General features: G+C 35.4%; 1 protein-coding gene across 1 annotated transcript in view; it reads right to left on the reverse strand.

Moving 5' to 3' along the window:
• LOC137408728 (zinc finger C3H1 domain-containing protein-like) overlaps positions 1 to 12,547 on the reverse strand; it is a 62,318-nt gene that overhangs the window by 8,651 nt on the left and 41,120 nt on the right. Inside the window, exons 20-23 of the mRNA XM_068095306.1 lie at positions 8,144 to 8,264; positions 1,525 to 1,708; positions 1,184 to 1,304; positions 624 to 814 (exon numbers count right to left, since the gene is read on the reverse strand). Of these exons, the coding sequence (XP_067951407.1) occupies positions 624 to 814; positions 1,184 to 1,304; positions 1,525 to 1,708; positions 8,144 to 8,264 (617 nt within the window). The remainder of the gene's footprint in view (positions 1 to 623; positions 815 to 1,183; positions 1,305 to 1,524; positions 1,709 to 8,143; positions 8,265 to 12,547) is intronic.

Raw genomic sequence — 12,547 nt, forward strand, 5'->3', positions numbered from 1 at the left:
CTGTATACGAGTTAAGTCTTAACTGTATACGAGTTGAGTCTTAACTGTATACGAGTTAAGTCTTCACTGTATACGAGTTGAGTCTTAACTGTACACGAGTTAAGTCTTAACTGTATACGAGTTGAGTCTTAACTGTATACGAGTTGAGTCTTAACTGTATACGAGTTGAGTCTTAACTGTATACGAGTTGAGTCTTAACTGTATACGAGTTAAGTCTTAACTGTATACGAGTTGAGTCTTAACTGTATACGAGTTAAGTCTTCACTGTATACGAGTTGAGTCTTAACTGTATACGAGTTGAGTCTTAACTGTATACGAGTTAAGTCTTAACTGTATACGAGTTGAGTCTTAACTGTATACGAGTTAAGTCTTAACTGTATACGAGTTAAGTCTTAACTGTATACGAGTTGAGTCTTAACTGTATACGAGTTGAGTCTTCACTGTATACGAGTTGAGTCTTAACTGTATACGAGTTGAGTCTTAACTGTATACGAGTTGAGTCTTAACTGTATACGAGTTGAGTCTTAACTGTATACGAGTTGAGTCTTCACTGTTTTTTATGCAAACTTAAACTCATTACAGAATGAAATAAGCAATCGCTAAATATCTTAAAATGTTCAAACCTGTAAAGATATCCAGCGTGTCGGATGCTGTCGGCCCCTGTAGCAGTCAAACCAAACAATGTAAAGATAAGTCTTACAGGGTACTCAATCATTTCTCCGAGGTCCGTTGTGTGATGGTAGTCCGTCCACAGAGAGCAGTAGAAGTGAGCTTGGGCACAGCCTGGCAGTGCGAGGATACAATTGTCGCATAACTAAAAGAGAACTTCCTGTGTTTAGCGCAAGCTTCCAGAGAAGTTCTAACACAAACGCGAGTTTAGTTATAACTGATAATATAACTGTTATAACTGTTATAAGTGATAATATTCAAGGAATGATCAAATGACACAAGACCCTTACTGTCTTAAAGTGATAAGTTTGATAATATTCAAGGAATGATCAAATGACACCAGACCCTTACTGTCTTAAAGTGATAATATTCAAGGAATGATCAAATGACACCAGACGCTTACTGTCTTAAAGTGATAATATTCAAGGAATGATCAAATGACACCAGACCCTTACTGTCTTAAAGTGATGTCTGATAATATTCAATGAATGATCAAATGACAGCAGGCCCTTACGGTTTTAAAGTGCTGCGGTGCCGTGTGCTTCTGGTAGTGAAGATATGTCAAGTACATTTCAGGAAACTGTCTTAGCGCATCATTGTTCATCATTGCCCTTGAGATACTGCTCGCTTCCAAGCTGTTATACAGGCAATAAAGATGAAACACTAACAAAATAATTTATCTAACATCAGCTTCATGTGCACTAAAGAAGTATGACCAAGCAAAGTCAATTCTAACTAAATGATATGTTCCCCAAATAATGTCATAAATGGTTTGGCATTGTCTCGTCCGGAATGGCTGGTCTGGAAAGTGTGTATCGTAAATCTCATGCAAACGTGACTTGATGCAAGACTGACCTGCCCTGAAGCTCGAGATAGGCTTCACGCACCATCCAATAAGCTGAGCAGCCTACTGGAGAACCATGCGAGCTCTGCTCAATGGCTGTTTTGAGAATGACCATGACCTCTTTATATGTACTGGGCAGGAGTACGGCCTTAGCCCATTGCACACGCGGCGCTTCTCTAGTCGTTAGCTCGTGACCTGCATGAACTCAGAGATCTGTAGATACCCATGTACGACTGTAGATATCCATGTACGACAGTAGATACCCATGTACGACTGTAAATACCCATGTACGACTGTAGATACCCATGTACGACTGTAGACACCCATGTACGACTGTAGATACCCATGTGCAACTGTTCATACCCATGTACGACTGAAGACACCCATATACGACTGTAGATACCCATGTACAACTGTTGATATCCAAGTACGGCTGTAGATACACATGTACGACTGTAGATACCCATGTACAACTGTTGATACTCATTTACAACTGGTGATACCCATGTACGACTGTTAATACCCGTGGATGTATGACAGTAGATACCCATGTATGACTGTAGATACCCATGTACGGCAGTGGATACCCATGTACAACTGTAGATACCCATGTATGACTGCAGATACCCATGTACGACAGTAGATACCCATGTACGACAGAAGATACCCGTGTACGACTGTAGACACCCATGTACAACTGTAGACACCCATGTACGACTGTAGACACCCATGTACGACTGTAGATACCCATGTATGACTGTTGATACCCATGTACGACTGTACATACCCGTGTACGACTGTAGATACTCGTGTATGACTGTAGATACCCGGGTACGACTGTAGATACCCGTGTACGACTGTAGACACCCATGTACGACTGTAGCCATCCATGTATGACTGTAGACACCCATGTGCAACTGTAGACACCCATGTATGACTGTAGACAACCATGTACAACTGTAGCCACCCATGTACAACTGTAGACACTCATGTACAACTGTAGATACAATTTTAGATACCCATGTATGACTGTATATACCCATGTACGACTGTAGACACCCATGTACGACTGTAGACACCCATGCACGACTGTAGATACAACTGTACATAACCATGTACGACTGTAGATACCCATGTATGACTGTAAATACCCATGTACGACTGTTGATACCATATACGACTGTTGATACTCATGTATGACTGTAGATACTTATGTACGACTGTAGATATCCATACACGACTTTTGATACCCATGTACGACTGCTGATACCCATGTACGACTGCTGATACCCATGTACGACTGTTGATACCCATGTACGACTGTTGATACCCACGTACGACTGTTGATACCCATGTACGACTGTTGATACCCACGTACGACTGTAGATACCCGCATACGACTGTACATACCCACATACTACTGTAGATATTCATGTACAATTGTAGATACCCATGTACATGTACGACTGTAGATACCCATGTACGACTGTAGATATCCATGTACGACTGTAGATACCCATGTAGGATTGTTGATACCCATGTATGACTGTTGATACCCATGTACGACTGTTGATATCCATGTACGACTGTTGATACCCATGTACGACTGTTGATACCCATGTACGACTGTTGATACCCATGTACGACTGTTGATACCTATGTATGATTGTAAATACCGATTACACCCTAATCAAAGCACTGTTAACTGTTATAATGGCACGAAAAAAAGAGAAATACAGTACTTAATTGTAGTACAGACAATAGACAGGGATTTAAGTTAGCAGATCTACGACTAAATCCAGCAGGCCTCAAACAAGCCATCAAGACTGCAAGGAATGAAGGGCAATGATCATAATCTGGACTAGCAGTATTCTCAACATTTTGAAGCCTTATAATGTTGCATGAGCAAGCATGTCTCTTCATCCTAGACTATATTAATAACTTTTAGTCGACTGTGAAAGAACTTAAAATAGGACAACTCCTAATAAACCAGAAAAATATTTTGAAGTTCTAACCTTGTAGGACTCAATAAAAAAAACAGAAATCAAATAAATAAATAAATGACAAGCAGTATACAGCACACAATCATTTACAATCGTTTGAAGGTGTTTTAGAGGTAAGTGAAGAAACAATACGAGTTAAATACACCGAGTCTGATAGAGTGTGTACACTGAGTCTGATAGAGTGTGTACACCGAGTCTGATAGAGTGTGTACACCGAGTCTGATAGAGTGTGTACATCAAGTCTGATAGAGTGTGTACACCGAGTCTGATAGAGTGTGTACACCGAGTCTGATAGAGTGTGTACATTTTTATGAATAGAAATACAAATAGTTTTAGTGTAAAGCTCTTGTTGCACAAAATAAGTTTTTTAGTTTTGTCTATACTTGATCTTCCAATCAGTGTGTCCTTAGAAACTAATAATCTTTCAGCCAGAAGTGTACATAAGTGTACAGAAGTTGTACAGAAGTGTACAGAAGCTGTACAGAAGTTGTACAGAAGTGTACAGAAGTGTACATAAGTTGTACAGAAGTGTACAGAAGTGTACAGAAGTTGTACAGAAGTTGTACAGAAGTGTACAGGAGTGTACAGAAGTTGTACAGAAGTTGTACAGAAGGTATTATAGCTAATTATCAATTATCATAACTAATCATCCAATCGACTTGGAACTTTTGAAGGATAATAAAACCGCATACGACACAAAGTAGTATGGAAAGTAGTGGGGAAAGAACCGATGTTCTGTCAGCACCCATTTTGCAGGTAGTTAGAAACCTATGTAAACGGGAAGCACGGGAAAATTAACTTAGGGTTTAATTAAGTGTTAATTCCGGCACAAATACAGGTAAGAAAACAACTCCAAACTACCTAGGGCCGAGGCTCCCAGGCTGTTAAGAAATGTTTATAAATTTTGAGCAGGAAAATGGCATGTCTCTGAAACCTACTCCAATAAAACAAGTCTATGAATGAAACGCTAGAAACTCGCTAGATGAAATTTCCTCACAAATTAAAACTTGGAAGATGAAACTACATAAATCCTAGAGCCGCACAACTATTACAAAAATTAATCGCGATTAATACCTGGTCTGAACCAATTATTCTTTGATTAATCTTAGAATTAATCTAACAAAAACTTGCATATTCAAAAACAAATAATACAGCAACATATAAATTAATTATATTTGAGACAATTATTGTCAAAAGGAGTACATGTTATGTACATGCTGTAAGTTACAATGTAATAATTATTATGAGTATAAAAATAGTCTATGAAAGTCTATAATTAAGCAAGCCAAGAGTTGAAGCAGCACAGTTTATTCGCATTATCCGAATGAAGAAAATATTGAACGAATTTGTTGAACGATATCTTAATGATGATGTGCTGTGGTGGTAGGCAAATTCTTTCTGGCACATATTGCACTTAAATTTCTTGTTTATGCTTCCAGCAATGTATGAAAATGCGCCACCTAGTTACCTAGTACGGAGGAACTATAGTTTTTTCTCGTATTATGTTCCAATAGAGTGTCAATCTTCTACATGTATTACTATTATTACTTATTACTTTTACTATTCTAAAGCTGAAATATGATTTTTTTGAAAAATGAAAATACTTGTATAATTTAGCTAAGAATTTTTTAAAGATAAACAAAAAATAGACTGTAAGATATTAAATAATACTGAAATCATTTTTGTTGCTATCACCTAGAAACATGTTCAAACAACTAACAACATGGCCGCTTACAACTAGATCGACACGGCGCTTGTGCATTGTATTGTATAAACAAGTTTTATGTTAGGGAGTCACTTAGTGTTTTCATAGTTTAGTGCAAAATAATGTTGGATTTATTTAATTGATGAGAAAGTGTTGCTTGTCATAATATTTATTTGTTAGTAAATTACATGGTAGTAACCTGCTATGTTAATGTTATGTTGTGGCCGACACCAGGACACGTATTAATTTCTGATGTTTTATATATTGGCATATAATTACTCTCATATATATTTTGCATATTGTGTTTGTCTTTGTTATGCATCTTATCGCTAATACATTTCTAGTTTGGCCATAACTAAGCCAACTATTAATCATTTATTTTTATACAGTTTCCTACCAGGTGCCATGATACGGTCCAGGAAGAACACGTATATAAAAAAGATTGTTTCCTCACTCCGGTTAACCCATGTGGGTGGTAATTTTTGCTTTAACTCGGGTCTCCTACCAGAGACCTGGGAGCTTGAGCACTCGCCTCAAGATCTTAGCTGTTCTCAATAGAGCACTTTACTGCAACTCAACTGAGATGATTGCTGAGATGATTTGCTAGGGAGATAACTCCCCCAGTTGAGTTACCCTAAATTGTTTCGGAGGAGGATTCTCCTTCAATGATGTGAAGTAAACGTGCCATTGCTGTTTATATTTTCTTTTTCCTACGATTTTGAATTTAACTGCTCTGTTGCATTTTTTTCTGTTTCATTATCAATTTCTGCAATTTTTGTCATGGTATTTTAACCTTTAATGTTTTTGATGTTTTAAGGACAAAACATACGGAATGTTTACGTTTGTTTTCTTTTTCCATCATCATAAATAGAAAACCTTTTATTAAAATTAAACACGATCTATATCTACCCGTTTTTAATTATAGTATGCAGTATACAGTAGTTTACCGAAGTTGTTTTCTCGCCTTGGAACGGATTAAAATTTACTTACATTCGTTCTAATGGGAAAAATTGTTTCGCATCTCGAACAACCTTCTGGAACGAATTATGTTTGAGAACCGAGGTTCTACTGTATAAAAGATATACGTCGCTGAAAGTTATGAAATTTCAAATTTACAGTGGTTTGAAAAATTTACTCGCTAGGAGATCAGAGTAGTCGCAGCTCTACGACTAATGAAATTCCGTCGAAATAAACAAACAAAAAACCATACTCACTTCTCTTACAATTTATGCAACATTTATTGCAATCTAGATCGTGCCTGAGTAAAGGCTGGCAAAATCATTTACAATATATTAAACAATCCAAAAGAACCACATCCTGATCATCGCCTTGGTTGCATTTTATTTGAAGATTAATTGGCTCAACTCAGTTAATCGTGTATTTGAATTGATCGCAGTTAATCATTTAATTAACGCGACCATTGTGCAGCTCTAATAAATACTACTTGCTGTTTATTTATAGTTCGCCGTTTGCAGTAAACAGCAAACTTTTGAGCCCTTTTTACAGATGGCTCAACAGCCGCAAGCTATCAAATCACAGGCAATAAGTGCAACAAGCAAAAGCTGGGTACAAGTTTCCTTGCTCTTATGAACAAAGACACCGTGATCGTATCACGAGCAGATCGTATCACGAGCAGATCGTATCACGAGCGGATCGTATCACGAGCGGATCGTATCACGAGCGGATCGTATCACGAGCGGATCGTATCACGAGCAGATCGTATCACGAGCAGATCGTATCACGAGCAGAACGTATCACGAGCAGATCGTATCACGAGCAGATCGTATCACGAGCAGATCGTATCACGAGCAGATCGTATCGCGAACCGTGCATATAGAGGTAGAATGAGACATCTCGAGTATCAACCTGTCTCGTCCCGTATCGGTCTTGTCTCGACCTAACTATTGCCAATCTCGAAACAGGAAATAAAACTAAAGCGCCTATGCACGGCTGTTAAAACATGGCTTCTCGCGGTAACAACAACTCCATATATTGTAATGGATTGCAGGCAGCTGCCCTATTAATATATTTTTAGTCCGGCTCTGTGTTCTTAAAACAGATAACCGGGTCGTATCCAATTACCCTCCGGATAATCCGATTTAATATATAAGACTGTTGCAGGTCAAATGTCTGTATTTTATCATATCGTGTCCAAACACCAACTGCCCTTCATAAAATTCGGGCCGCTTATATATACTACCAATTGCGGGTAAAACTTGCCCCGACACGAAGAAACGAACTAAAGGCCGTGTCGACCATAGTCCGTGTTCGGGTAACAAAGATATTATCATTAGTTCAATATAAGAATATATACAGTAATTCATATAATTTCATGAATACAATTTAAATATAATTCACATGCTACAGTTAATACACAAACAAAACTTAACATAAATGAAACAATAAGAATGAAAGTGTTATTGTGTGTTCTTTTAGTAGCGGTACTTCTTTGTAGGTAGACGGCTATTGGGTTCATTACACATTTCATTACATTAAAAAGTAAGACCTATTCAATAGATGGTAAAAATATACATGTACAAAGCAATATGTTTATAATAATTATTATCAAGCTCAAAACTCTTAGAAATATATAACTTCGCTTAGAGCTGTTAGTGTCACTTTTGTTTACAAAAAATACATGCAAATCGCTATTAAAATGTTGTATTTAAATCATTTACACCAGGTGCAAATTCAATTTAAAATGAGGTTCATCAATTTTATATATCAAGTACACTAGTCCTTGTGTAGTGAAATAATCACCAAAGCTCATTATTTTACTGTCTCGAGTCTCGAATTTTTGCAAGACAGTGTCTCGAGTCTCGTCTCGAATTTAAAAAACCTCACTCGTTCCACCTCTATATAGAGGTATATGCAAGGTTCTTATATGGTAAGTAAACTGGTAGATAAATTCAATACAGATACCTCTGAGAAGCATGGCAGGAAGACATTGAAAAGCTGTGATGTAAGCGGAGTAATAGGCAGCCAGGAGCCAATCAGATTTAATTAGAAATTCTCTTTCCTTATTGTCGTCATCTAAAACGCTCTGAAATGTAATAAAATCAATTTTTTCTCATGGCTTGTAAATGATTTGGGAGGCATCAGAGCCCATAGAGTACAGTAGTTGTTTGGACAGGTACAAGTTACACAGAATCAGATTGATTTACCTGAAATGAACAACGGCATGAGCAGTCATTGCTTCAGGAATTCTATACCAGTAAATTTCTATAAACTTTACAAATATTGGAAACCTGAACAAAAAATCACAGAAACAGCCTATTTTAACACTTTTAAACACAAGGGAGAATAACTGCTGTCTCAAATTAAAAACTAGCCGCTAGGCTGAAGTACTAAACATAGCTGAGTTCCAAAACTTTATTAAAATCATCGCCAGGGCTTTGAGTTAACGCCATTGCCAATGCATCACAATACTTGACAAAATTATTCAAGGTTTTCACAAGTTATTCGACAGACATCTCTCCTACAGTTTTTTACATTGAAATCAACTCCATCAACCTCTAATACCGAAGTTAATGACGATAATGATCTGTACATTATGGTATGTAATTGATTGGCAGTGCAGATACGTTTTTCCATAATTAACTGCGTTAGTTCATTCTTTTGTTTAAAAACTGATCGCTTTCATTAAATACTTCAGCTATTGTTTTTGTCCTTCCTTTACACTTGTTAATATTTTTATTTTTTTTTGTTTACTGCAGATTGAGAATGAAACAGAACTTCTCCCAACCAGTCAACCTAGAATCCTTCATCAACAACAACTCCTTGATATCGCTGCAGCAAACATGGCTATGTTATATCTATATATATATTTCTCAAAGTTTGTCCGAAGGTGTATTTGTAGGTTTGATTGCCCGGCTATAGCATAGTTAGAATAGTTGTAGTTGGACAACAATGCAGACGCAAAGTCATGGCTTACTGCCATTAGAAGCCTAGCTTATTAAGCAGCTTACTAGAATTTTCCATTGGCAATGTGCCTGGCTAACAGCTTGAAAGTTACAGTTGTTTGACAAAGTTTGAAAACTTTTACAGTTGTTTTTATTTTCCCTCCTAATTTATTTCAACTACAAAAAACACTTCTCTCATGACATGATAGTTTAAAAGTTAAAATGGTAAATGTTGTTATATGTTAAGGACAAATCAATTTTCTGTCCAAAGACTTTTTTATTACTCGGGCAACGCTGGGTAGCACAGCTAGTCTATATATAGATTTCTCAAAGTTTGTCGTATGTAGGTTTGTAGGATTGATTGTCCGGCTATAGATCTTAAAATCTTGGAATAAATATTTCATACCGAAGAAGATTCAATCCCGGACCCTGCCTTTCACCAATCTGACGCCTTACCCACTAGACTACAGAAATCGAATTGCTAGCTTGCCAATATAAGTCATTATATGAGAGCAAATACCTAAATGCTTTGTGTATGACGCGGATCATAGCATAACGTCACGAGAAGCTGTTCACTCACATTATTAAACTGGCTAATAGCGAGCAACTCTCACTACTTCTCATCGTTTATAAGACAAAACACTTTTCTCATGATATGTAGTATGAAAGTTAGAATGGCAAATGTTGTTATATGTTAAATACAAATCAATTTTCTGTCCAAAGACTTTTTTATCACCCGGGCAACGCCGGGTGACACAGCTACATAGTATATATATATTTCTCAAAGTATGTACGTATTTGTAGGATTGATTGCTCAGCTATAGCAATTATTAGAATAGTTGTAATCGACAGCAATCAACTTAGGTGAGTTGCAGAAAAGTGCGCTATTGAAAACAGCTAAGATCTTGAGGCGAGTGCTCAAACTCCCAAGTCTTTGGTAGGAGACCCGAGTTAGAGGAGAAATTACTACCCATATGGGTTCACCGGGGTGAGGAAACAATTTTCTTTATATATGCCCGAGTCGTTAGCGGGTCGGACATTGTTGATTATCTAGAATCCTAGTTTATAATGAGCACTCTCTGGGTTAAACAGCACTGATTATCACAGAAAAGCGCAGCCTCAATGGCAACAAAATGGATCGACTACTTAAGGCTAAATAATAATTATGACATCACATTTTGGGAACCACAACCAAGTGTTTTTTTATTGCAGGACATACTTTCGAAACCCTGTTCTTCATAGTTCTATTATTCTTTGTATATTGAATATAGCTTATTCGAAAGCCAAGACTCCGATGTATTGAACTATATAACAAAAAAATTTATATAATTTGTGTGCTTTAACCCATTCACTACTAATTAGCTATCGGTTGACTCCGAAGCCTAATTAATTTTTCAGTAGTTTTTCCATAATTAGAATGGAGCTGCACAAAATTGGGTATAAATGGAGTACTTTTCAAAATAATCTAGATTTGTTTTTGCAGCTTAAAGGAAACATTCCAGGCTACAATTTGATATAAATATCTGTGTACCATTTCAAATTCTACTAGCGACAATTTATAGTACTTCCGGAGAAAATCTTTTTGATCAAAGTGAATGTCTTTTCTATGTTTCAATGCAGCCCACAAACAAATTTTTACTACTGACTTTGTTGGACTACGTTAGATTGATAGGAAGCTTTATCAGCAGCAAATCAAAAAAAATTTCTCAATTCCAAGCAATAGAACAAGTGTTACGAGCTTCTAACCAACACTATGTCACAACACTACCAAACACCATGTACTTATTCTTGTTCCAATATAGCCTTTCCTTTTTCTACAACCTTTGGAGGATGCCATGACGGTAAAATAAAGTTGTTGCACTCTGAGAAAACATTCAGAAAGCGGAAACAAAAGCAAAAACAAAAGAAGAAACAAAAGCAGAAACAAAATTCTCAGCTTTATCTAGCTACGTTTTTATTTCGGATTTTTTGTTTGTTTAGTATTTAGTATCGTTTAGTATTTAGTATCGTTTAGTATTGGTATCGTTTAGTATTAGTATCGTTTAGTATTTAGTATCGTTTAGTATTTAGTATCGTTTAGTATTTAGTATCGTTTAGTATTAGTATCGTTTAGTATTTAGTATCGTTTAGTATTTAGTATCGTTTAGTATTAGTATCGTTTAGTATTTAGTATCGTTTAGTATTTAGTATCGTTTAGTATTAGTATCGTTTAGTATTTAGTATCGTTTAGTATTTAGTATCGTTTAGTATTTAGTATCGTTTAGTATTAGTATCGTTTAGTATTAGTATCGTTTAGTATTTAGTATCGTTTAGTATTTAGTATCGTTTAGTATTTAGTATCGTTTAGTATTAGTATCGTTTAGTATTTAGTATCGTTTAGTATTAGTATCGTTTAGTATTTAGTATCGTTTAGTATTTAGTATCGTTTAGTATTAGTATCGTTTAGTATTTAGTATCGTTTAGTATTCAGTATCGTTTAGTATTTAGTATCGTTTAGTATTAGTATCGTTTAGTATTTAGTATCGTTTAGTATTTAGTATCGTTTAGTATTTAGTATCGTTTAGTATTTAGTATCGTTTAGTATTTAGTATCGTTTAGTATTTAGTATCGTTTAGTATTAGTATCGTTTAGTATTTAGTATCGTTTAGTATTAGTATCGTTTAGTATTTAGTATCGTTTAGTATTAGTATCGTTTAGTATTTAGTATCGTTTAGTATTTAGTATCGTTTAGTATTAGTATCGTTTAGTATTTAGTATCGTTTAGTATTTAGTATCGTTTAGTATTTAGTATCGTTTAGTATTTAGTATCGTTTAGTATTTAGTATCGTTTAGTATTTAGTATCGTTTAGTATTTAGTATCGTTTAGTATTTAGTATCGTTTAGTATTTAGTATCGTTTAGTATTTAGTATCGTTTAGTATTAGTATCGTTTAGTATTTAGTATCGTTTAGTATTAGTATCGTTTAGTATTTAGTATCGTTTAGTATTAGTATCGTTTAGTATTTAGTATCGTTTAGTATTTAGTATCGTTTAGTATTTAGTATCGTTTAGTATTAGTATCGTTTAGTATTTAGTATCGTTTAGTATTTAGTATCGTTTAGTATTTAGTATCGTTTAGTATTAGTATCGTTTAGTATTTAGTATCGTTTAGTATTAGTATCGTTTAGTATTTAGTATCGTTTAGTATTAGTATCGTTTAGTATTTAGTATCGTTTAGTATTTAGTATCGTTTAGTATTTAGTATCGTTTAGTATTTAGTATCGTTTAGTATTTAGTATCGTTTAGTATTTAGTATCGTTTAGTATTAGTATCGTTTAGTATTTAGTATCGTTTAGTATTTAGTATCGTTTAGTATTAGTATCGTTTAGTATTAGTATCGTTTAGTATTAGTATCGTTTAGTATTTAGTATCGTTTAGTATTAGTA

The sequence above is a fragment of the Watersipora subatra genome, chromosome 11, assembly GCF_963576615.1.
Source record: "Watersipora subatra chromosome 11, tzWatSuba1.1, whole genome shotgun sequence".
NCBI lineage: Eukaryota > Metazoa > Bryozoa > Gymnolaemata > Cheilostomatida > Watersiporidae > Watersipora > Watersipora subatra.